Source organism: Diadema antillarum, unplaced genomic scaffold (assembly GCF_040938485.1).
Source record: "Diadema antillarum isolate AM-2024a unplaced genomic scaffold, OU_Dant_1.0 scf00000024, whole genome shotgun sequence".
Lineage (NCBI taxonomy): Eukaryota > Metazoa > Echinodermata > Echinoidea > Diadematoida > Diadematidae > Diadema > Diadema antillarum.
In genome coordinates this window covers 1,274,597-1,302,590 of record NW_027270913.1, presented here as the reverse complement: position 1 = coordinate 1,302,590, position 27,994 = coordinate 1,274,597, and the positions used below count along the sequence as shown (strand labels likewise).

Genomic DNA, 27,994 nt, shown 5'->3' with positions numbered 1-27,994 from the left:
AATATAAAAGATGATGACTTTTGTTGTCGGGAACATGTACCAAACGTTCCACCCTCAGGGTTTGAAATGCTATTGGAACATTCGGTATGTCCCTCCCCCGCCAGTCATCATCTATATAATGTTGTGTCATTTTCTACTGAATGATGTCGACGACAAAATACACGGTTTGGTAAGCTATGAACAATTTGCATGATTTTCCCTCCACATAGCATCCCCACAAAAAGAAAAGCAACAGCTACCCTGCATATCATTCCAAAGAGATTGCTTATCATCTTAAAGATTAAAGTTGTTCATCAAAATCTGAACGCCCATGGAAACATTAACACCGAATCCCGCCAAAAAACAAAGAAACCTCGCTGGCTGGGGAACTGCATAGAGATAGACGACGGTGTGTAGCAGACGAGACACGGTGAAGATTCTGTAGTGCCACAACAGGGTGCTGGTGGAGGCGCCTGAAAAGAGCGCGTAGAGGAGTCCCAGCCCGAAGAAGGGCACGATGTTCTCAAGGTCGTTCAGATGACACCTGTTAAGAAGGGCGGAGGAAGTTCAAATGAGACCTTTGAATGTTATCGGAGCGTGCGTTGAAAAAGAAATAAATAAATAAAACAAAGAAGAAGAAACATAAGAACAGAAACCTATTCCAGCAGTCTTAGAGTATGTTATTTCCAAAAGGTCCATTCGGTACCATGAATATATTTATATAGGACTGATACAACTCTGCGTCTCTTGATAGTAATAATGAAAAAAAAAAACCCTGATAGTGACAAATGAGAAGGTTTATTGAATTTTTCCATTGAGTGATCACGTACGTGGCTGTCATAATCCGTAATGAAGAATCAATTTTATTCTCAAGAAATGGCAACGAACGGTCCATTAATGCAGCTCAAACTCGTCAAGATGGTTTGCTCGGGACAAAAGGTTATAATCGCTTTATCTCTTGTTATCATTATTTTTTATCATAATTACCACGACTATATACCGCATCTGCTACAGCAGCTGTTCCTGCTACTACTACTGATGCTGCTGATGCTCCTGCGTAAGCTGCTGTTGCTATGCTGCCTATACTTCTTCCTCTTCATCATCATCTTCTTCATCTTCTTCTCCTCCTCCTCCTTTTCCTCCTCTTTTTCTTTCTTCTTCTTTTTCTTATATACCTGCCAGTACTTTTTCTTCCTGTTAAGTGAACTAAACGCCTTCGTGAACTTGGAGAAATAACCTGTGTTTTTTTCTCCATCTCGTCACCCCCCCCCAAAAAAAAAAATATATATATATATAATTATGAAGAGCTTGCTTCCAAAAGGCGCTATATCCATCCTTTTTAAATGGATTTAGCGCCTTCTGGTAGCTAGCTCTTCATATATATATATATATATATATATATATATATATATAGATATATATATATATATATGTATAAATAATCACGTAGGCAGGTTCAATATTAAAAGCTTCCTTCTCCAACATCATTGCGTCGACACCTCTCCATCTTGAACAAGGCACCCAAACGAATTTCACCAAATCGCTAATAAGCCTTTTACGGTCATACACTTATTAATGTAAGACAGCAAACTATTGAAGCAAGTGTGTGTTATTATATCAGAGATGAATATATCGCATCTCACCTTCTTACACGTTCGACCACCGAGTCGTTGGTGACGACTTTGTTGTCTTTCACGGTCGCCAGTGGCAAGTCTTCAGGATTGCTGAACACCTGCAGGATCGAGAGACATCATACACAATCTGAAATACATCCCGAGGAGACGTATAATCACGCCTAGGCTTATCATAGAGGCAAAGGCGCACACAAAAGATAAGAATTATTTTTAGTTTTATGCATCATTTTTTTATTGATACCACTAACATACACATTCTATTTCATGAAGTTGGTATCTAGTTGTCGGGTTGATATAACACATGTGACACCCTATTCTCAATAAACGTAACTCTGATAGAAACTCATCACCAGACTATTATAGGTGTGGGCAAATTTTGTTTACCTTTCCCCATACAAATGTACTTACTAAATGCGTTTTCTCACTGGTTGAACTTTTACAAGACTTCAAGTTTCCGATGTATTCACAATCGGTCTCAAGACATGACACATGTAACGGCATTCGTGAAATTTTAAACTCGCATCGAATCATGTCTAGGTATAATTTCATAGTGAATGATTTAATGCACAGTACTACAACGAAAATGAATTGCCCAGGTGTGTTGTCACTTTTTTTTCTTTGTTTCACAGAGACCGAATGCTACTAAGGCGTATAACAGTGCAGTCTAGAATCTTGCGTGAGAAAACATAATCATTTACTGTCTGCAGTAAAATGTACCGTATTTGTAGGACGGACTCCAAGTGTACGAATTTTGTAATAGTCATTTTATAGTCATATTACACGGATCAGTATGCACTTTACCAAAAACGTCATTGTCGTGAGGTGTCAATTCAAGTAAGGACAAGTCATATTGTTGATATATATATATTATGTATTACCATGCAGCTAGAAACTTATTCTTCATTTCACCTTACCCCTCTCCTGAGTCGAAAGAATGACGTAATTGGTGACATATCAACCATCTTCAGCAGGACGATACTTGAATACGTCACGAAATACGACATCTCTTTACTTGCAAGGACGTCCGACATTATGCTGGATTTAATCCGTTTTCCTCACTGTTCAACGTTCCTTGTCCAAGGTGTGAGAATGGGTATCATGCAGATCTCTATAACGTGTAACAGTGTCAGTTGTGTACGAGATGGTTGTACTCGCGTGCAGGAAGAGTTTTAAAAAGCTCCCTATATGTGCACGCATGCGATCCCCTCGGTGCAAATAGTCCTTCACAAACTGAATAATGAATTCAAATATTGCTGTGCACACCCAACCACCCTACAATAGGTCCATCGGAATTTTCGTTTCGTGCTCGACATTTCATAGTGGGAGCAAAGTTCAAACAAATATGAGATTTCGCCTGGAGTTTGAATATATGCAAGTACCTAGATATAGTTAGGGACCATAGGCCTTTATAGTACTGACCTTAAACTGCTGTGACATTGTGATTATCTGACAAATCAGTGTTTCAACAACGGAAGGATAAAATTGTGCTCTATGCTGCTAAAATGAACACAGATTATTGACACATGGGTGTCCAGCGTAAAAGCGAGACAATGTGAGCACATGCACTGCAGGCCTACGTCTGTAGCTGTGAGTTTATTTTGCACTTTATTGAGAAAGGATTTTCAATAATGCTGTGTCATCGTCAGTTCTATTAGAAAGAATCACAGTGAACACACCTCACATCACACCATCATGCACATTGCACGCACAGATTAATTGGAAAGCCTAATTGTAGTATAATAAGAGCAATGTATTGAACTACTATAAAGTACCTCGTGTGCAACCTTGAATGAGGTCGTTGTCACGGTTATAACAATATCGCTGTATAAAGGTCATTCTCTGTGCTGTAACACAAATGCCTGTGTCAGGTTGTGTTGTGACATTTTATATGAAATTTACTATCATACGATCAATCTCCTTTACAAATGAAGTGAATGGTGAGGGTAACGTTATCAATGGTTTCTGTTGATTGTGTTATACCAAAAACACGTGCGGTATGATAATATAAAACTAAGGATGTGGAACATCCCCCCCAAAAAAAAAAAAAAAAATGCTGGTTTTAAAGGGATGGTATAGTTTTGGTTGAGATGGGTCTTCAGGTTTTCAACACTATTTAACGGTATTTTTCTCTTTTTTGAGATATCGAGAAATTTTCATGAAAAATGAGAGAGGATATATTTTCAGGGGGAATTCAAAGTTTATTTTATGAAAATCGGTTTGAAATGGCTGAGATATCAAAAACAAAGCGATCCTTATAAGTGGTTGGACCCACCTTGGGATCGCTTTGATTTTAGTCGTGATTCTTTTTTTTTTTTTTTTTTTGGTCAAATAAACTTTGAATTCCTCTTAGAATTGTATGCTCTTTCACATTTCATAAAGTGAAGTATCTCGTTAAAAAAAAAAGGTTAAAACCTGAATCCTCACCTCAACCAATACTATACCATCCCTTTAATTTTGAGAAAGAAATGTTTCAATAATAATGATAATAATAATAATAACAATAATGATATGAATTTATATTGCGCGAAATCTACTCTATAGAGTGCTCAAAGCGCATACATACTATTATTAACCCGGTGTCTGGATACCTTTATTTCTTGCCAGCTCTGACACTACAATACAAGCACCCTGTTGGAGAAAGAGTAACATGACAGAAAGAGTTCGAGATACATAGACCGAGACAGACAGACAGACAGACAGATAGACAGACAGACAGACAAGCAGGCAGACAGACAGACAGACATAGCGATGAGACAGAGGGAGAGAGAGAATGAAAGAAAGGAAATGACAGATTCACTGGCACCAAATAATAAATTAAAAGATGACCGATCCTATTACAGCCCAAATTTATCAAAAGAAGTTGACATACCAGTTCACCTCACGTATCGCATAACCTAATGGCCAACGTAAGATGCATTGTTTTAAGCATAATAAGAGTTTGAATTCATGATGAGGCCTCTCATTTTGCCGTCAGATAGAAAAAAAAATGATTAGTTTTCTTCTGTTTGAACGCCAGATCCAATATACGCATTGAAAACTCATATAATTCAGGGAACCAGGATTGACAAAAATGAGATTTTCACAGTTCGTTGAAAAGACTGCCGCGGTATTTCGAGAAGCTTATTCTTGGACCAAAATTCACACTCTTGTACTAACAGACACTTTGACAGCTAACCAAGCATATTATCATACTGATTGGAAGAATATATACAGATGTTTATACTTATGTTTACGATGTGTATACGTATATACATATATATATATATATATATATATATATATATATATATATATATATATATATACATCTATACAGTTAAACTCGCATAAGTCAATCTTCTAGGGACTGAGCAAAACATCGACTTAGGCGAGTTTCGACTTGTGCGTAAGTCGAAAAAAAAAGTTACAGTTACACCACGCGTACATATGTATAATGTACATGTATGTTGTGTACTCTGGAGCCGAGAGCTGGAGCGGTGTGCCCGATATTTGCCCTTCAGCAAGACACTTTATCCACATTGATGCAGGCCAGGGCTCCACACCAAATTTTATTTTGGCGGCCCGATCGGGCCACCAAAATGATTGATTTTTATTTTTTGGTGGCCCGAAAAAAAAAAACAAGCAAAACTAAATAGGTCCTACTAAACATAGAAAAATGAATATGAAGTATTACTGAAGTGATACAGGACGGTATCCATGTCTAAAATAAATAAATAGAAAATTTAATCATCTTATACAGTGAAACCCCGTTATAACGAGGTCCGTGGGACCGGCGATATTACCTCGTTATAACTGGTACCTCGTTATATCCGTACGCATCAAAAACAAAGAAAAACATAAGCACGACATCATATACCCATTAATGAAACTTAAGAACATTCTTTGCGTTATTATTACACAATTATGGATCATTATGATTCAGAGAATGAAGGGAAATTATTTGTGAAATAGACGTAAAAGTAAGGGCTGAAATGAGTTAAATCTTTATTGTAATAATTCTTGTTTGTGAAGTTTTTCTAAACACCAGCGCAAATAGAGTAACATACAGGCCTTGTTTACCATAGCTTGCGAGGTATTTTTACGCTGTTGGTGCCCAGCGTGAATGCGATGATTTCATGAATCATTTCGGCTGTAACAAAGTTGTACAATGTATGATCGTTGCGCCCGAAGGGATTAAAAATGCGTTCTTTATTTTCTTACGAAACTCTCTTCGCGTTTCGTACATCCGTTCTAGAAGAATATGCGACAGGATTGAATGTGGAAGGCCGAGATCCTTTTTACGCAAAAATGTACCTGGTAGACCATTCTGAAAGAAAGAAAAATCTTCATTGTGAAATGCAGTGTTAAAATTGTTATAATGAACATACCCAGATCTATTCAAACTAAGAAGATGCATTGGTTTCTTTTTCTGATTTAGGTTAACATGCGTCATTCAACTTTTTTACGCTACTGTCACATGGCGACATCGCGATGATTTCAGAGTAACATGCATGCGTTGTTTACTGTTAACTTCGAGGTATTTTTACGCTGTTGGTGCCCAGCGGGAATTAGATAATTTCATGAATCATTTCGGCTGTAATTTTATACAATGTATGATCGTTGCGCCCGAAGGGATTAAAATGCGTTCTTTATTTTCTTCCGAAAATCTCTTCGCGTTTTGTACATCGATTCCGCTCTTGAACTGTTAAATGCGTTTGTTTCTATTTCCGAACACCGATTAAGTAGGTTAATATGCGTTATTCAACTATCTTTTACGCTACGGTCACCCGGCGAGATCGCAATGATTTCACTAATTATTATTTCGGCTTCAATCATACACACTCATTTAAATTATCATTTTGTTAAACGATAATGAACAAATCTGGATCTATTCAAACTAATAAATGCGTTTGTTTCTTTTTCTAAACACCGATTTAGGCTAACATGCGTTATTAAACTATTTTTACGCTACCGTCACCCGGCGGGATCGCGATGATTTCACTGATTATTTCGGCTTAAATCATACACACTCATATGAGTCAAATTATCATTTGTTAAATGATAATGAACAAATCCAGATCTATTCAAAGTAAATAAATACGAATGTTTCTTTTTCTGAACACCGATTAAGTAGGTAACATGCGTTATTCAACAATTTTTACACTACTGTCAACCGGCGGGATCGCGATGATTTCATTAATTCTTCGGCTTTAATCATCCACACTCATATTTGCTATTATAACCAGCAAAAGAACTGAAAGTCGGAACTAAAAATGGAAATGATATAATGATGAGTTGCACACGCATTCCAATTGTCTATTTTTGGCCACAAGTGTCGCTGCATGAAAAGTTTTTTAATGCGTTATCCTTTTTTTTTCCTCGTTGCGCTGTGGTCTGACCTAATATCACGCACACCTATCTTGTGAAAAAGAAAATTAAATGATTATGTTTAATAATTCAGAAGGAACATCGGAAGGCATTCCTGTGTCTTATCGCGTGGTTTAGAAGAAAATATGGACGGAACGGTTCTCTGCAAAACGGGAAAAAGACGCGGATAGCGTGAATTCTGTTTTCAATGTTTCGTTTGTCGCCTGTTTGAGAGTGACAATTTAGTAAGAAATGGAACCTCGTTATATCCGATCAAATTGCTTATGTTTTTCTTTATCATGATGCACCGAAATTGTCCTCGTTATAACCGGAATCTCGTTATAACCGAACTCGTTATAACCGATTCGTTCTGCCATAGGTTTACACGCAACGGAAAACGGGACCGACGCGATCACCTCGTTATAAGCGGTTCCTCGTTATAACCGAACTCGTTATAACGGGGTTTCACTGTACCGTTATTCTGAGTTCTAAGATTTAGCAAACAGGCTTATGGATTATTATAAAAGTTGATGCCTATTTAGGTGGTCAAAATTTACGTTTGAAATGAGAAAGTGGGAGCATTTGCAGACATTTTGTAAACATCCGACATTTGTTTTAGCATCGTAAAGAGCCGAATGTTGCCGTTAATTATTTTCAAATGTAAAAACAAGCAACCGACATTCATTCTAGGATCTTACGGAGCTGAATATCATTCTTATTCATTTCCGAACGTGAAAGCAAACATCCGCTTTTTATTTTATCATCTGAGCCGATTGATACCGTTAATCATTTCCAAATGTAAAAGAAACAATCTGTTAGCATCGTACGGAGCAGAATATTATCGTTATTCGATCTCCAAATTCAAAAGCAAACACCCGACATTTATTTTATGATCGTAAGGAGCTGAATGTTACTGCTGTCCACTTCCGAAAGTGAAATGAATCATCTGACAATTATTTCAGCATCGTAAGGAGCCGAATGTTATACTGTTTTTCATATTCGAACGTCAAGGCAGACTTCCGACATTTACTTTACCATCAAACGCAGCTGAATGTTATTGTTATTCATTTCGAAATGTTAAATAGCAAATGTCTGATATTTATTTTAGCATCTTAATTATGGAGCAGAATGTTACTGCTATTCACTTCCGAACGTAAAAGCAATCATCTGACATTTATTTTGGCATCTTTCGCAGCCGATTACATAATATGTCTAACATGCTATATTTACTTTCGAATGTAAAAAAAAGCCAACATTCGGCATTTATTTCATCATCGTACGGAGTTGAATGTTATTGTTATTCATTTCAGAACGTCAAAGGGATAATTCGACATATATTTTAGCATCTTCCGGAGCTGAATGTTATTGTTATTTACTTACGAACGTAAAAGTAAACATCCGGCATTTATTTTATCATCGTACGAAGTTGATCATTATTGTTATTCATTTCCGAACGTCAAAGGGATAATTCGACATTTACTTTAGCATCTTCCGGAGATTAATGTTATTGTTATTTACTTTCGAACGTAAAAGTAAACATGCGGCATTTATTTTATCATCGTATGGAGTTGAATATCATTATTATTCATATCCGAACGTCAAAGCAAACATTCGACATTTATTTCAGCATCTTCCGGAGCCGTATTTTATCCGTATTCATTTCCGAACGCAAAATCAAATATCTGACATTAATTTCAGCACCATACGGAACTGAATCTTACCATTATTCATTTCCAAAAGTGTAAGCAAACATCCGACATTTATTTTAGTATTATACGGAGTCGAATATTACCGCTATTCATTTCCAAGAGCAAACATCTGACATTTATTCTAGCATCTTATGGAGCCGATTGTTACCGCTGTTCATTTCCAAAACTGAAGGCAAACATCCGGCTTTTTTGGTGGCCCGGCGTGCGTTTTTGGTGACCCCGGTCGCAAATTAACCATTCGCGAAATCGTGATTGATTCGCGAAAAGACTCCGCTAAATATAAGGCATAGATTGCTACACTCGGCAGGGGCTACGTCGTCCTTTCACCAGGTCTCGGTAACGGAAACCAAAATCTCGCGTGAGTTCTTATTGCGTTACCTATATATCGTTAATGTCAACTAAACATGGTTAATTTGCGCTTGGGATCGTTACTCATCGTTACTACAAACATTCATTTTCCCGATCGTTAGTTTGCGTTACTAACGATTCAGGTGAAACCGCTTGCGTTAATGAAACGTTAATGTTTATCAACGCAAAGTTTCTTTTGGTATATATACTGTATGTAAACAAAAACTGGCGTCTCGTGATTTTGACAGTGATTTATTACACAATAAAATCTTATTCGACTTAGTCACAGTGAATTCAATGTTTTTTTCCGTGAAAGTGTTCATGGAATTTCATCGACTTAGGCGAGTATTCGACTTAAAAAATTCGACTTGTGAGTGAATTAATACACGTAAGTCATTGGGGAAAAATCGGGACTTTTTAAAATCATCGACTTGTGCGATTACTCGACATATGCGACGTCGACTTAGGCGAGTTTAACTGTATATATATATATATATATATATATAATGATAAATGTATATACAATGTTGTTTATAAATGTGTGTGTATGTAGTGAAAGTGAATATTCACTACTTTAGTAGTCCTCGGAGTCTACGATTTCTATATCATCTACTTATAATAGATAATGATGTCGATATTGCTCAATACTCAGTACTACACGGTACTGAGCGTTCACCAGGTAACTATTACACTTTTTGAGAATACTGATCACTGTACATAAAAGGGACGGAAAATGTAATTATTTATCACTAACAACTTTTATTCTGTTTCGAGGTGCATATTTCTTGAACTTTCCTCAACGGTGTAAAAATGAGGCTTCCTTCCTTGTTTATAAAGTCCTTTCAAAAAGAAATTTGCTACGGATATCATAATCACGTCATCACCACATTAGATGAAACTGATTAAATTCATTAAATCTGCACAAAATCAGAAAGGAATGTAAAAAAACATTGCCAAGTTGAGAGAGAAACAGGAACTTGGAGGTCATTCTATTGTGTTGCCAATTGACGAATCGGTTATCATTTTAGCAATCATTACAAGTTTTTAGCTTCTGCAACAGAAAATAAAGTTCATAGAATGTAACTATAATATTGTTCGAAATTTTAATGGATATGATATTTTTTCTTTATCTAATGAAGTATACTAGCAACGAATATCAAAACACAATAATGAAAAGATACAACACCAAACCAAAGAAATTTCGTTTTTGAGCGCTAGTCTGCAATGACCTCTGGAATCACAGGCTGTACAAAACATGGCACAATCTTTTTAGAGGAACAAATGAAAACATCTCAACAGAGGATAGTAATCTGCATGTAAGTGCTGTATGAAAGTTTTTCATTATATTATCAATTTGATTGAAAAGAATGCAAAATATTGACCTGTATATTTCAATGAAGATATGCACCTTGGTCATACATGGATATTTTATAATATCATAGTTTTCATGAAGACCTATCCAGTTACGAAATCAGCTTAAACTTCAGTCTGAAGAGAAGGTTTACAATAACATTTACCTGTACATGCTCAGATGGTAACTGTAAAAATGGTTTGTTAATGGTGGAGAAGGGCAACATTTCAAGTTCGGTTCCTAACTTTGCGCCTTTGGCAGAGAATCTTATCATAATGATGATAAACAGGGCAAACAGAAAAAAAAGAGGAAACAGTAAATCTATGATCAATACCTGTATTTCAGAAGAACTCCGCATTCGCGTATAAACATCTCAAATGAAATAAACGAAATAAACAAGATAAACAAGTAACCAAACTCATTGGTTTCTATTTGAAACCAATGTAAAACGATAAAAAGAAACTACCACAGCAATTTTATTGTGGTAGTTTTGTTTTGTTTTGCTTTGTTTTGTTTTATTTTGTTTTGTTTTGTTTTGTTAGCGAAAGCATTTGATATGCGATATGAAAACAAACATCACGCTATCATACACACCCTAATAGTCTGGTGGGATTTCTGAAAAAGGGCTCTCTAAAATGGTGTTAGAGGCATTTTTGAGTAAAAGTTGGGAACCAGTCTCTTTTACCTAATTTGAGTATGCTGAACCCGAAAAATCCGGTTCCCAAGCGAAATTCACCGATCTTGACCATCTAATTTGCATAAACAAAATGGCTGCCAAGCCACAGAAATGATCAGTTTCAGACACGCATTTTCAAGAAATTCTTTGCAAACGAGCTGGAAAAAAGTGATTTGAAATGTTTGTTCAGAGAATAGAATTACCAATTGAAGGGATAAACGTTTGTCGGGTGGTAAATAGTATATTTTATTCATAATTATGCAAATTAGGACTGAAATATGCAGATAAATACATATATATATATATATATATATATATATATATATATATATACATTAACACTGGAAGAGTATTTTTGACATTTTTTTTGAGAGGCAAATTAAATACGAAGCATGCAGACTTTAAGGCGAAATTTGTGCGAAATTCACCGATCTTGACCATCTAATTTGCATAAACAAAATGGCTGCCAAGCCACAGACATTATCACTTTCAGACACGCATTTTCTATAATTTTTCTTGCAAACGAGCTGGAAAAAAGTGATTTGACATGTTTGTACAGAGAACAGAATTACCAATTTAAGGGATAAACGTTTCTCAGGTGGTAAATAGTATATTTTATTCATAATTATGCAAATTAGTACTGAAATATGCAGACAAATATATATTAACACTGGAAGAGTAATCGTTAAAATCTTTTTCTTGAGAGGCAAGTTAAACACTAATTATGTAGACTTTAAGGTTTTGAGGGTTAGGAAAACTCCGGTTCCCAAGCAAAATTCATGGATCTTGACCATCTAATTTGCATAAACAAAATGGCTGCCAAGCCACAGAAATTGTGAGTTTCAGGCGGTAAGCACTATTTGGGCACCCGTCCCGCTTCATCATGAATATTCATCAGGCAGTAAGATACTGTACTAGTAAATGGCAGAACGCTGGATACGTGCCATAGAATGTAAAAACGTATTGCCGGGAAATATAAAAATCTCGAAAAATTGCATCAACGGGGAATGTGAAAACGTCTCGCCGGGAGATGGAAAAATGTTCGGTTTTGTCGGGAAATGTAAAAACGCTTCCGGGAAATGTAAAAATCCTGCATTTCCAAGGTATTACGGATACATGTAGATGATGAATATTCATGATGAAGCGGGACGGGTGCCCAAATAGTGCTTACCGTTTCAGACATGCATTTTCTAGATTTTTTTTGTTTTTGTTTTGTAAACAAGCTGGGAAAGTGATTTGAAATCTATGTACTTACACTGGTATTACCAACTTGAGGGATAAACGTTTCTCAGGTGGTAAATAGTATATATCTTTCATAATTATGCAAATGAGTACTGAAATATGCAAATAATCATATATTAACACTGGAAGATTTTTCATATTTTTTTTTCTTGAGAGGGAAGTTAAAAACACTAGATATGTAGACTTTAAGGTTTTGAGGGTTAGATAAAAACCAGAATCCCGTCTCAGTGGTATCAAAATAAATGCAAATATTTTAATTGGTATGCAAATTATATTTAGGCTTCATGAGGTTTGTGTGTATGCAGTTCATTCAGCCTCTTAAAAGGTCAAGTTAGGAACCCGATTCTTAACCAAAATTGATTGCGCTAGGAGAAAAAAATGTCTTTTTCAAGCAAATGCACTTTAACATCTAATTTGCATAATACATACAAAATAGCTGCAATATTGCCATGTAATTGTCAATTCCATGAAAAAAAAATTTAGTACATTGATAATCGCAAAACGAATTGATGAAAACTCTCTCTACGCGGATCATGACCCAACTTTTTATGGGATAAAGGAATGTCATCGATCAATGCCATTTTGTTCATATGCAACATCCATTATTGTATTGTTCCCAGTTAACCAGAGCATGGTAATCATATATATATATATATATATATATATATATATATATATATTCATATACAGTATACAGATTTAAATATATGATTACATATGATTTTATATATATAGCAAACATTCGTCTATAGATTGAAATGGGATAGGTGGTTTTATTCTATTTTCTCTTGAAGCGTGTTTTTTTCCTTGCAAATTGACGACAAATACCTTTAATGTCACAACAAACATTACTAATGCCCCAATGAATCATGTTGTAACAATTTGTGTTGTAAAGTCCCCAAAATTATGCTGTAAGTCCGTTATATATATATATATATATATAAAACTGGAGAAGGATCCATTGGAAAGTTATAGAATAGGCGCGATCACACACTGGCAAAAGATCAAGAAGTTTAAAATCGCGATCTCCAAGATCTCAAAAGGCGTGGCCAAATTGGCAAATTATCGGAAAGTTTAAGATCACAATTTATAAGATCTTGAAGTTTTTCAAGTGCGTGTGACTGCAAACTTTCCTCTAAACTTCCCACTACAGCTAGGTATATTTCATTTTATAATGCTGTCCCCGCTAAACTTCCCGATCTCTTGCCATTGTGACCGGACAACAAAAGATCATGAAGACTTCGCGATCTTAAATTTTGCGATCTTTTGCCACTCTGATCGCGCGTAATGATGATAAAATCAAATAACGATGTTAGAATAGCAGTGAGGGAGAAGAAACGGAAAAAAAGTGTGGCAAACATCTACCTATATTTTATCCTTCTACATCTGTATAAGAATGTAACTTAGTCAACTTCCAAGACAGTTCGAACTCTGAAATTGCCTCGGCCAGTGCAATCTGCGAAATAAGGGGCTTACACCTTCCTGTTCCTTTTTGTTTTTGTTTTCAATATGCGTGGATAACATGCCGCCAGTGATAACCACCATGCAGGTACGATGCATTTCAATTTATTCTTAACTGGACGACGCCACGCTCCCTTGTCTGTCTGACTTATGATATATCTCACCTGGTGTGATTCAGATCATAGAAATGACATTATTAGCAAACAGGCCTCTAGCTTTAAGGGCCAGTGGATTGTAAGAACCTAGGAATAATGAATACTCATTAGAAACCATGTTACATACAGAAGATTCCACTTCGTATCAGACGTAAATGGTCGCCATTTTGCCTCTCATTATAGGCTTTATCAAGTATAGGTTTGAATATCCATGTTGTCACTTGAATTTCTGCCCAAGAATTATATAGGAAATGGATCTTTTCATGGAGGCCAGGGTTTTCCACCACCTTGCGAACATGAAGTTACTTTTGTTCCCTTGAGAGATAACATCGATCCGATAGCTACCTTAAAGAGACCTTCTTCCGTAGATATTGGAGTTGTGCAATTTCTGCCAAATTGATACTGACAGTAGCAAGTGATCAATGACTCACAATCATCAAGGATGTTGCTTGTACGAGAAGAAAACTAAAGGGTTCCAAGAACATGGTTGTTATCAGTCGTTTTTATAAGAATAAACTTATATTCTATTCAAAAGATGCATCACACAAGCTCGTTTGATACAAAATATGTTCTGCCATTTTACCGACAGAAGTATACTGAACGCTCGCGGAAGCAGCTCAACGACAATACTCCTGTATCAAAAAGAAGAAGAAGAAGAAGAAGAATAAAAAAGAAAATCCTGCTCACTGTGCCAGACCTGATCTTTCTTCCCCATTCGACAATGAGTAGGGACGTTTTGATCTGGTCTACAGCTTGTACGTCTGATATATCTAGCTCCAATCCTGCAAAGTTGCATTGAGATGATTTCATGTGCATGCGAAAGCAATGCAGAACATTTCGATGCAAATGTCACAAATCAGGCCTACGATGTACAGCAGAGTGTGCATGTTAGCAACAATGTGATGGTGCAAACCTTGCAGGAACGTAGATCAATTTAACTCGATTGAGAAATAAACTTTTCGACTCAAACTCTGTTTCTTTTCAGCCAAAATATAAAAGCGTTGATGACTAGAATTACAAAGTTCATCTTTCGTTTCTGCTTCCGACACTGTCCGAGATACCAGGATTTTTCTTACAATTCTTTTTTTTTTTTTTTGCTTGAGCCTGCAGAGTGGGTAAAGAGATAGATAAAAAACCCACATAAATTGTGTTTGCAGATGAGATTTATGAAAGTTGCCACTTGATTTTAAATCTAATGTATATTGATGTGATTGCCCGATAACTTTGATGGCAAGGCCTTGTTTTGGTGGTAAATATGCATAGAAAATGGTGAATATTTGCATAATCTATTATGCAAATGAGATAATAGATGTGTGTTTGTTTAGTAGTTGCAGTTAATTTTTGCATTAATCACACCTGAAATCATTAACAGGTCATGATGTTATAACTGTTAAAATAAAATAAAAAAAACATTTTCATATATTGCTGCAGTGCGTTGTAGAATCTAGAAACCTGCCTGGTCCACGGCCTCTTGAATATCAATTTGCAAACATATTTCCTTTCAGTGTCATTCAGTTCTCCTTTAATGATTGATTCCAGTACTTGATTTACTTCGGACTCTGACGACATCATAATGTGCAACTTGTTTGCCCAATAACTTAGCTGTATTTTAGTACGTCAAGGTACATTTTGATAGCAAGACTTTGTTTTAGGGAATATATCCATAGAAATGGCCAACTATTTATAATAATAATAATAATAATAATAATACATACAATTTCTATAGCGCCGTTCTCCACTTTGATTAAATGCTCAAGGCGCTTTACAATTGTACATCAAAGCAGACAGATTGAAAATACAAGTACATCACAGTAATAGAAGGAAGGATGAAGAAGCAGAAAAAAAAGACATGAAAGTCTGTCTTCAAAAGACACTGGTCTTCAAAATGCACTGCTAAACAGGATTTTAAATTACTCCTGAAAGATGTTATAGAGCTCGAGTCTTTCAGCTCACGAGGAAGTGAATTCCACAGTGTTGGTCCAGCGTGAGCGAAAGCTCGTTCCCCCCAAGATTTCCTAGAAAACGGAATATGTAAGAGACCTGAAGTTGAGGATCGAAGAGTTCGTGAAGGTTGGTATTGACGAAACAAACAAACATTGTAATCAGGAGCTGTTCCCTCAATAACATGATAAACCAAAAGAAGTATCTTAAACCGAATACGCTCCTGTACAGGCAACCAATGAAGACTCTTCAGGATAGGTGTGATATGACTGCGTTTACTTGACAAAGAAACAATACGTGCAGCGGCATTTTGTAGCTTTTGTAATTGGGCAATTTGCGAGTTTGGTAGATTGAAAAACAAACCATTACCGAAATCAAGGCGTGAAGAAATAAGTGCATGAACAAGTTTTTCCGTGGCAGAGCGAGTCAAATACTTGCGAATAAAACCAATATTGCGCAATTGATAACGGACTGATTTAGAAATGTTGGTGATTTGATCGGACATAGCCATGTGAGAGTCAAGCATAACACCCAGATTGCGACATGACTTTGACAGAGGAATATCATTACCTACAATCGAAATACAATTAATATCCAACTTATTCAAGTGAGATTTAGAACGAAAAAGGATAAATTCACACTTGCTGTGGTTTAGAAACAATGAGTTAGACCTCATCCAAGCATCAATATCAATGATGCAATTTTCTAGACAGCGCAGTGCATGAGATGCTTGGATTTGATGTGGTGGAAAAGATACAAAAACTTGTATGTCGTCTGCATATAGATGATACCGAACAGAATGCCTTTGAAATATTTTCCGCAGACCGATCAAATAGATAGAAAAAAGGGTGGGCCCGCCAACAGAGCCTTGAGGTACACCACAGCCTAATGGCTTTGAAGACGATGTGACACCATTCAAAAGAACAGACTGTGAATGGTGTGATAGGTATGATTTAAACCATTCGAGAGCTTGTCCCTGGATACCCAAACTTCTAAGTGTATTGACAAGAATTCTGTGATCTACAGTGTCGAAGGCCGAAGACAGATCCAACAAAACCATTGCTGTGACGGATCCGGAATCCATTTCCCTTAAAATATAACTAGAAACATTTATCAAAAGGGTCTCCACACTATGGTGAGGGCGATAAGCCGACTGTAAAGGATCGAATAGACCATGTTCCAGCATATAGTCTGAGAGTCTCGAGAACACAACTCTCTCTAAAATCTTGAACAAAAATGAAAGATTGCATACAGGACGATAACTTGTCAATGATTCCTTATCCAATGAAGGTTTTTTCAGCAAAGGACGGATCAGAGCTTTCTTTAAAGATAAGGGTACGGTAGCTTGCTCGATACTGAGGTTAACAATTTGAGAAATAATCGGGGCAAACGTGGGTGCGCAGTCCTTTAAGAGAATGGTTGGAACCGGATCCAATGGACAGGATTTAGGAGGCAATTTACGAAGAAGGAGAAGTATTTCATCAGTAGTTGTATGTTGGAAGGTTTCCAGTGTGGAAGAGGTAACAGGTTCAGACTCAGATAGTACAACATTACAATTGAAATTATCTCGGATTTTTTCAACTTTCGAATGAAAAAACTGACTAAAAGTTTCAGCCATGGCACAGCCATCGACATGTTTAGGCAATGGAGATGACTGTTTGCGGTTCAAAAGTCGATTGGCGACGTTGAAAAGCTTCTTATGATCATCTCCGCAGTTTTCGATGAGTCTGGTGTGATAGATGCGTTTGGCTCTGGACACAAGGTAGTTTACTCGGTCTCTCTGATCACAGAACAACTTTCTGTCTGTCTGCAGCTTTCCATTGTTGCGCCATCTCCTCTCAAGTCGCCGCCGCTCTTTCTTTGCTTCAGAGATACCAGAGTCATACCAGGGACTGTACTGATGAGACTTCACTTTCCGAGTCTTGGCTGGTGCGTGAATGTCCAGTAACCTGCTAAGTTCTGAATTGTAGCGGTTCACAGCATCATCAACGTCGGCTGTTGACAAGGACGAAATGTTACTGTCAGACACGTCGTTGGCGAAATCAGTCCTGTCGATGCCTTTTATGTTGCGAGATGAGAACGTAGCATCATTCCTCTCTGGCTTGTTAAAACGAAACAAGCAGGTTACGGCGGAATGGTCGGAGATGCCGGGAATAACTCGTGTGTTGGAAAATAGCAGTCTGTCAGATTGCCGTATCAAGATGACGTCGAGAATATGGCCATGATCATGTGTAGGTGTAGTCACCAACTGGCGGAGTCCATGGCCATCGACGAGGTCGTTGAACTTCTGCGTGTACTGGGATGAGAGCTTATCTAAGTGTATATTAAGATCTCCTGTGATTACGAGAGAAGATAACTTATACAACTTTTCATCTAACAAATCCGAGAACTCATCAATAAAAGATGAAAAAGAACGATATCCTGGTGGTCTGTACATAACTACAATCTCAAGACTAGTAGTGCTGTTAGAGACCACGGCTGACATAGATTCAAAACTTAAATGGTGATCTGATGGATTGAGAACTACAGAGAGATTGTCCCTGTACAAGAACCCAACACCTCCACCACGCCTGGAGGCTCGGGGCTGGTGCAGAAATACAAAACCGGGTGGAGTGAGATCTGTGATGGCTGCATCATCTAATGGAGTCAGCCAAGTCTCAGTCACTGCAACTACATCAAACTTGTTATCAACAACAAAATCTTGAAAAATTGTTGACTTATTACAAAGGGATCGGGCATTGATTGTACAGAATCTAAGATGATCACTAAATTTGTCATAACCTCCTCTTTTCCCTCGATGTGTCTTCGACCTCCGACCGATACCCAGGGACAGAATACTCCTCCATACTTCCTTGTTTTCTTCACGCCATTTTGGGGATTTACTGCTACAGTTGTATGAGTGAAGAAGCTCACTAGAATATCGAACCCTAGAATTGCGTGTGCCAAAAGTTATAGAATCAGACACATCTTCAGAAGGGCCTGGATTCGGGTTAATGTCCCCACACATAAGCAACTTTACACGATAAGTTGATACAGTATTGGAGTAGTACAGTATGGGGCTCCCAATGTACTTGCCCTTTGGTTGTACAGCAGAGCCATGGGACATACCAGGCTGGGTAGCACACATACGACAATAGGTCTGTGATAGCTGAGTGCTATTACACAAAAGAAGGGCAACAAATACAAAAGAATGCAATGCCAATGGTAACATTGTGTCAGTGAGAGTGAACCACACAGAATCAAGTGCAGTGAAGCCTATGCTATAACAGGTATAAAATGGCTGTGGTTGTCTGCACTGTATACACTGTAGCTGTACTGAAAAATCAATCCACTGTAAATGCGCAAAAACAGTACAGAAATCACTACAATTTGTCCAGCAAGTGCTTGAAGACAAACATTCAAAGATAGAATACAATACACACTCAATGAAAAACTTACAACAGGAGAAATAAGCGAAGAATTAAGAGCTCTGCTGGCGGGCAGCCACCGGGCGCGCGCAACCACCACAAAAAAAAAAAAAAAAAATATATATATATATATATATATAATTCATTATGGAAATTAGATTATTAGGGTATGTCTAATAGCTGTTTTTTGTATCTCTTTATCACAAAAGAATCATCAACTTGATATTATAACTGTAATGATTCAGATTCATATATCGCGGCAATGTGTTGTAGAATCTCGAAGCCTGTCGTAGTATTACCAATTTGCATACGTTATTGCAAATATTGTTATTCTTTTTTTTCTGAATTGGTTGATGCCAGTACTTTTCTCGGACTCAGATGACACTATGTACACTTCATTTGACCGATAGCATATATATTTTTCAGTACGCCAATGTACATTTTGATAGCAAAACTTTGTTTTAGGGGAAAATAGCGATGTTGAGAAAATTGAAAAATATTTGTATAATTCATTATGCAAATGAGATGCATGTTTCATTTTAATACTAAAAATTGGTTCTTGTATCTCTTTATTACACTAGGAATCGTGAACAGGTCTTGATACAATGATATCTATCATCATATATTGCGGCAATGCATCGCAGAATCCAGAATCCTGCCAGTTATGTATCCTCTTGTATACCAATTTGCATAGATATTTGCATAAGTGTAATTCAATCATTTTGTATTGATTAATTTTTTATTCCACTCTTCCTACACCAAGTACTTTTTGATTGCCCGATAACTTGTTAAAATGATTAAAAACAGAAGTGAACACGTAGGTACTACATGTGCATACAGTGTACACTGTATATGCCTTAATGCATTGCTGTATCAGCGGCAACTGCTAATTTGCATATTTCACATCTTAATTTGCATATATATATATGAAAGTTATGAACAACTGATGACCTAGCTATTGTCTTTGCACCTTAATTTCTGAAATTATTACTATTTCTGCATGTCTAAGGAGATTTTATGAAAATTAGATCGTCGAAACACCTTTAAAAGCAATGAATTGGCAGCCATTTTGTTTATGCAAATTAGATGCTCTTAGACTCAAAATTCCGCTTGGGAACCGGAATTTTTGGATTCAGCGTACTTGAATTATACAAAATAGACCGGTTCCCAACTTTTACTAAAAAATGCCTCTAACAGTCATATTTTCCCCAAATCCCACTAGACTATAATAGTTACGTGTAAAGACACTAAAATCAACGACTAGAAATAATACCAAGGAATGACAGTTTATAATAACATCGATAATCACATGTAACCGTCACTGCAGTCGTCAAATGATGCAAACATGATTTATCTGCTGTTTCACTCTAAAGTGGTAACACATTATAGATTAAAATTGTTCATCAATATCTGAACACCCATTGAAATATTGACTGCTAATCCTGCAGCGAAGCACAGCGCCCTCGACGGTTGGGGAATGGCGTTGAGGTAGACGACGGTGTGTAGCAGACGAGAAACGGTGAAGATCCTGTAGTGCCACAACAGGGTGCTGATGGAGGCGCCTGAAAAGAGTGCGTAGAGGAGTCCCAGCCCGAAGAAAGGCACGATGTTCTCAAGGTCGTTCAGATGACACCTGTATGATAAAGGCATTCCACAAAAGAAAGTGTACAGTCATCCTGATAAAACATGTGACAGTCTTGTATGTTGCGAAGATTTCTTGATAGCAACAGATTGCCTCCAAAAGCTGTTGTATCCCAGAAGGCCCTACCTGATGCAGTTTGCGATTCAAGAAGCACTGAGTTCACGAGTGAGAAAGTTTAGTTTGTTTGTGTGTGTGTGTGCGTTTGTGTGTGTGTGTGTTTGTGTGTGTGTGTGTGTGTGTGTGTGTGTGTGTGTTTAGATGAGGTTTACAGTATGGATACCTTTACTACTGTATCATAATATCGCTTGATTTCTTTTGGACACCATTTCAAAATAGCGATTTTGTACTGGACCAGATGGACCACAATAAATCGGCTGCTTATACTGAATATAGAAATGCTGTAATTATATACATGTACTACTTGTTGTAAATTCATGCACTTTTTTATTGTTTCATTCGTCACGATACTCATAGTCGAATTCAAATGAATTTATTAGGAATTTTCTGCATCGAATAGGCTCCTACATATTACAAAAATGAAATACAGTCATTTCTTTTTGTTTACAAGACAAAGGAACCACAATGTGTGCATCCTAATATAAAACTGAAATATACGTGTACAGATTAAAGAAAAGAGTAAGAGAACACGTCGATTGGGAACCACTCGGGATAAAGAAAATCAAATGATCTGACTGAATAATGGCACATTTAGTGTATTGGGAGTGTAAATGCAGAAAACTGTCGTCAAATAAGCATAATTATAGCTTGAAGACACGACAGCCTTGAAAGACAAGGAAGAGAAAAAAATGGAAAAAAACATGCATCTTGTGTATACTTATCGAAAAGAAAAGAAAAAGCGTCATCAATCCCTTCTGTTTGACTTTCTATCACAGAAGTCATAAAAGAATTATTCTTTAAATTATTGTCTTGTATATCTTTTGTTTTTCTCTCAGAAAGCAGTAAGAAATACAATGCACACATTGAAAAACAAAGACTATCAACAGCCAACAGCACTGTCAAAGGAATTTTTTTTTGTTTTAATATGGAAGGCGCCATCCATGCAGGGTCACTATACTGATTATTGTCTACCTCCGAACTCTCTCCACTACAGGATCGTTCATAATGGTCTTGTTGTCTTTGACACCTTGTCCCACCGTATCTTCTTGGTTGGCATAGACCTGCATGAGACAGACGAAGAAAATTATTGCTCAGATGAAAAGCGTTTCACGCGTGCAGGTGCAGGTGCAGTAGAGTGTTTTACACAGTGATTTCAGTAGTGCTTCCGTTTGGTAAGATTTACGGTAAGGTTTTAAGTAAGGCTTTATAGGCTTACGGAAAGGTTTTAGGTAAACACTTGAAGTTAACCAGTTTCCAAAGGTATTGCAGAGATTAGGCCCACTAGAAAGTCAAAATGAAGATGATAACATAATTATTGTTTATGTGGCCAATAAATCATCAATAAATGAGACAGGGGGAGAAGGGTTTTAGCATAAATGATTATGACCTCATCAAAATACTCAAGAATTATAGTTTAAGTGAGGATGGAATACAATAGACAAAGAAGTATGAAATGTCCAATCACGTTCAAAGCATAATGTAAGACAATGAACATGGAATAATTTTGAAATCATAGTAAAAACATTTTATATTATCTTTCTTCTTCCATTTGGGGCATTTTTTTAAAACTGTATATTGCAGCGGAGGTATAAGTACATAATTCATGCGAGTGTGGGTGTGTACGCTGACTAGACTATAGATATCCTATACGAAATAAGCCCACGTCGTACCTTTCGTGTAACTCTGAAGAATCCAGTGACAGGCGACATGAAGACCATCTTCAGTAGTACGATCGTGACGTAAGTCACAAAATAGGAAAATCCTTCACTCCCAAGACCGTCGGACATTTTTCCTCTCCTATTAGGTCGTCAGTGGAAGTAAAATGAAACTTTAGCAATTGTCAATCGACAATCTGTGTATGATTACAACCACACTCCTGTATGGATAAGCTAAGACGGCAACGGTGGAAATGTAAGGTGGGTGGCCAAATCCAAACTACTCATCTTTTTATTTATACATAAATGGTGCTTCTTCGATAGAGCACGCGACTGCTACCTATCATTGAAGACAAAGTCCACACAGATAGGACCCTATTCTTGTAGCTTGAATTATATTGACATTTATTATTGTGGTGGATAATTTACAACTATACACTATCCTGTCTGTGAACCCTCCTCAAGAGGAAAGGCTCGAATTGAGAATATTATTTGCTCAGCCCAGGGTCTATCCTGTGTACATAGGTGAAGTGCAGGGTTATAGCACTGCAACTGAGGAGGTGAAAACATCATAAAGCATGAATCTAGCAGCGATTGTCAGTTAAAATGAATGTTTCGAGATCTCATAATTCGTCTCAATGTTCATAGTATGAGTGGTTTTTAAACACATCACAAGACTAGGCACGTGAGCAAAAAAAAAAATATCAGAATGGGACAATTTAAGATGTGTGTGTGTGTGTGTGTGTGCGTGTGTGTATGCATGTGTGTGTGTGTGTGTGTGTGTGTGTACTTCTGTGTATGCACTGTTTGTGTGCTCGGGTGTGTGTGTGTGCGTGTGTGTGTTTCTTGGGGTGGTGTCAGGTCCGATATTTGTTAAACGTTCACAATCATTTTGTATCTATGTCTGAGATGTACTTTTTTTTCTTTTAAAGCCAAATTGAATATGATGCAGAATCGCCATTTTGATTTCTTCCAACGCAGAGATAGCCTACAGTGGTATTGTGACAGTGGAGATTCTGCACTTAAGCATACACTCAAAATCATTTTTCATAATTCATATCTTTCTTCTATATTGCTGGGTTTTCTATGTGCATACTTTGCATTCCCTGCATGCAAGTATCTGATTCGCGTCTCAACCTGGTGATCACGCGACTCTCAGCAAACTCTGATTTCAGTAATCCCTGTTTCCTCTAGCGGACATTATTTTGTTCTCTCTCTCTCTCTCTCTCTCCCTCTCTTTTTCTCATACCCTTTACTGTTTGTATTTTCCATTTTCATGATTTGTCATTCTTTTCAGCTGTAAATTTCAAGTGAGAATTCACCTAATAAATCAGTTCTGAGAAAATAATCTACGTCCTGCAAGCAATGCTTCCACCGTAGATTCATCATAGTTCACATGTCTTTATTATAAATTTTTTTTATTCAACAATTTTTGATTACTCATTCAGGATTTTTTTTATATTTATGGTTTATTTGTTAAAACATGGAATATGGAGCAAAAAGAAATAAAACGAACAAACAAACAAACAACAAACATTGAAACAACCATTCTTTACAAAAAAAAATGCATAAAACATTGGGTTCAAGAAAAGATCACGAGGTTATCATCAATAAGGGAGTTCATGGTTAGGGCATGTCTCATTTGACCCCTACACCACAGACTTTGAAATAACATGGACATGACATGTGTTGTGATCAAGAATTCCTTTTTGAAGCATGTCATCTTGTATTAAATCAATGTTGAGAAAGTGCATGGAGAGATTTTGCTGAACAGTGTTGATGAATGACTTACACCTGTACGTTCTAATTTAGTCTGAAACACATTCATTGTACTGACATAATTCAGATTCTCATAGTTGCTCGAGACTTCTTTACGTTTTAAAGTCAGTGGCAAATACACAGACATTCTCATTTGACCTTTGTTCTGCACATGCGCAAATCACAACCGTGAACTCCCTTATATTAATTTTGATGGTTTCTTCATCAACGAATCTTGCCACCAAGACTGCTACTGACAAGTGATTAATCATGAAGAAACACAGTATTTAATTTCACTTTCTGATTCTACTATGGTGCTCGTGTCATAATATCTTTATGAATGGATAAATGTCATCGACCTTTGACAGGTTAAAACAGTTGTACAATGACATTGAATACATTTCGAAGAAATGATTGAGATCGCTTTCATGTCAATTTTTCTTTCTTTCGATCGAGCTGCACTCAATGCAATGATGATTTAACATAGTCACAATTACTAAATTAAGTGAGTTAAAATTCTCATTCTCAAAGATCTCTGTCAATTTCCTTAAACATGACATGATTGCTTGCATTGCATTCTGCATTTTCTTTGTGTGTGTGTGTGTGTGTGTGTGTGTGTGTGTGTGTGTGTGTGTGTGTGTGTGGAAATCTTAAAGGTTAATGTTGTTCATCAGTAACTGCACGCCCATGGATACATTAACACCGAATCCTGCTAAGAAACAGAGCGCCCTCGATGGTTGGGGAATGGCGTAGAGGGTTGATTCATCTATGACTTTATATCAGGCTTCCTATTCACTGAGAAAGAGAAAAATATCAAAATTGTATTATTACGAAAGGTAAGAAAATATGGTGGCGCAACAACATGTCACACATTTCCGACAACAAACGCCATCGTGTCCCAGTCTTGATCCAACAGGGACGAACAGGCCTCACCGATAAATTTATAATGCATGACATAATCGTTACACAAGATTTAAACTTACAGTGACCATTTTACTTTCTGTAAAATAATAAGGAATTAGTGGAACGTCCCTTATTCTAAATCTGTCACTAGTTGCTGAATTTTTGGCATTTTCTTTCCTCTCTAGATGATAGAGATTGACTGCAGTAGAGCAAAACAGGCATTTACGTCTTTTTCGCTTATATACTCATTCAAAAAGTAGTAAAAAAAAAGAAAACAGGTCATTCTCAGATGGAGTCATAAGATCAGTCGCGTTTTTATAATCTTCGTGTTCCTCAGAATGCAAGAAGTTTATGGGCAAGTAGTTAAAGGAAAAGACCATGGACACTGTAAAATCTGTAAGGAAGAACATATCCTTGACAGAACTGAGGAGTTTTTTTATTTTAGCTTACCTCCTCATTCTCTCAATAACCGGATCGTTGAATGTGAGTTTCTTCTCTTTGTAGTCTTTCCGAACTGCCATATCCTCTTCATTAGCAAAAGCCTGGAATGTAATACATGCAGAGACCAGAAAATTATGTGAATATGACGTGACTGAATTACTCTTTTTTACAACAAGTTGCTGTCGCAACTGAGGCTGGATGAAAGGTTCATAAGCTGGGCTTCCTGATTTTACTCTTTTCACTTCTCCTCATTTAATATGATTTCTTTTCATTTCTTACCATTAAATTATTTCAGGTCGTTTGATCAAGTTTGATTTTCTCACATCATATCATACTTCGTTTTTCGCTTCATATTGTATCATTCTGTTTACTCATTAACAGCATCATAAACAGCGTTGATTCTGTCCACTTTTCGTACATGATCAGTTATACATGGGGCTGGTATCTTTAAAATGAGGCTTGTGTGCCGTTAGGTCCATCAAGCATTTGGGATTATAGCAAGGAGGTACTAGGCGAGCTCCCTTACCTCCTTGGTTATAGATTGTGAATTGCCTTATAATTTCAGTCATTTTTTCCCTCAAAATACCTTTACATACATCCATCACATCACACCATCATGACCATGAGCTTCTGTATAACAGATACAGGCTGTACACACACCGTGCACACAACAATTGCAAACAGCTGAAACAAAACGTGTGCCATATCTAAGATACACTTTGTAAGTCCTTCTATAAACATCGGTCCCTAGTGGTTCGAGACTCGATCAGTGATACCAGTTGAACCAAAGGCAATACATGTATTCCCTAATAATATCACTCCTTCTTAATGTCAGTCCCTATAGTTTAGCAATATACTAACACAAAGTGCAGGCTCAGACTGTTGAAGAAGGAAAGAAAAGGACAGCTGAAGGATGAAGGAAACGGAAAGGAGGAGGAGAGGAGAAAGAAAGAGAAGCAGCAGCAGAAGAAGATTAATGCTGATAGTGACGATCTAGACAGCATGCTACGTTACCTTCCTCTTCACTCTCGTCAGCCCTGTCACGGGGGACAATAAAGCCATCTTCAGTAGTATGACGGTTCCATAGGTCGCGAAGTACGAAAGTTCCTTTTTCATAAGATAGTCAGACATTTCTGAAGTTTCTCTCTCGCTGTCTCTCTCGAAAAAAAAAAGAGAAGAAAGAATAAGCTAAGAAAAAAAAAGTTGTCGATGAATTTGCCCAAGGACACAGACTACAAAGTTTTAGGAAACGGGAGTTTCGTTATTCACCTGTTAAACAGTAAACATGATGAATCCAACAATGTGAGTGCAGACGTGAAACTGACATGGAGTCCTTCCAGAGACGAGATAAAATACGGCTAAACTATTCCTTCGTGCATTACATGAATGGCCTGGGTGGGAATCATGCATGTCTTGTCTGAAATTTCAGTGAGACTCTGTGGGTTACACAACGATTCACACACAGCATATCACGTTGCAGCTAGTTTGTCAATTTGTTGATAATAGGCCAAGTGACTGCCTGGATTGGACGCTCAAAGTCCAGAGTGATGCTTTTGTGGTTTTTAAAAGTCAAATCAAATTGCGCCTGCGCAAGGACTACACTCTATAGGACATTTGGCTGGCCTTCTCTGAGATGTAAATCTTTGTCAATTCTCTCCAAAAACCAACAAGGACAACAATGAATTACTCCAAATATGTCATCTAGATAGCACAAATTATTTGAAGTCATCATGACATACAGATATAAGATAGGGCCTTATCCACGTCAAGATCTGCTTATATTAAATGACGGTCCCCTGTATTTGTTTCTCCTTTGTTCATAAATACAGTATGCCTTAATATGTTGTTTTGATTCATATGTTATTACAGACTGATGTTGTTATGAAATTGACATTTCTTATATATTAATCTGTATGTTGTACCCTCCTCTTTTTTGGCATACTCTGTATCACTTTGTTTTCATTTGTTATTGATTTGGAGAAAGAAAATGCAGATATAAACCAAACCAAACCAAACCAGTCAGAGTATAATCAAAGGAATATTCGGGCATTTCGCTGGATAAAAGAGTGCTCATAATCAGATTTTTCCCCTATCATTATAATAGAGGCAAAAGTGAAGTGGAAGTCAAATAAAAGAGATGGCCTAGCTTATTTGATACCATATTAAAATATGTCATGAATATAAAACGTGTTAATGTAGGCCTAAATGTTGATGAGTCAAGTGTGGTGG

The 27,994-nt window shown here is 37.0% G+C and overlaps 2 protein-coding genes across 4 annotated transcripts; both read right to left on the bottom strand.

Moving 5' to 3' along the window:
- Positions 1-5: 5 nt before the first annotated feature.
- LOC139732937 (microsomal glutathione S-transferase 1-like) lies at positions 6-2,829 on the bottom strand. The gene is made up of 3 exons (XM_071643777.1): positions 2,528-2,829; positions 1,623-1,711; positions 6-523 (listed from the first exon to the last, which is right to left on the bottom strand). Exons 1-3 carry the CDS (start codon positions 2,642-2,644, stop codon positions 274-276), a joined length of 456 nt encoding a protein of 151 aa, XP_071499878.1. The 5' UTR covers positions 2,645-2,829; the 3' UTR covers positions 6-273.
- A 17,780-nt stretch (positions 2,830-20,609) lies between these two features.
- On the bottom strand, positions 20,610-27,188 carry LOC139732914 (microsomal glutathione S-transferase 1-like). Of its 3 annotated transcripts, XM_071643761.1 has the most exons (4): positions 27,035-27,188; positions 26,780-26,915; positions 25,775-25,866; positions 20,610-20,882 (listed from the first exon to the last, which is right to left on the bottom strand). In XM_071643761.1, exons 2-4 carry the CDS (start codon positions 26,894-26,896, stop codon positions 20,633-20,635), a joined length of 459 nt encoding a protein of 152 aa, XP_071499862.1. In that variant the 5' UTR covers positions 26,897-26,915; positions 27,035-27,188; the 3' UTR covers positions 20,610-20,632. The 3 variants fall into 3 exon arrangements, with proteins under 3 accessions (XP_071499862.1, XP_071499855.1, XP_071499867.1); XM_071643754.1 differs by having other exon boundaries at positions 26,780-27,188; XM_071643766.1 differs by lacking the exons at positions 25,775-25,866; positions 26,780-26,915; positions 27,035-27,188 and adding exons at positions 21,981-22,069; positions 22,679-22,896.
- Positions 27,189-27,994: the final 806 nt, after the last annotated feature.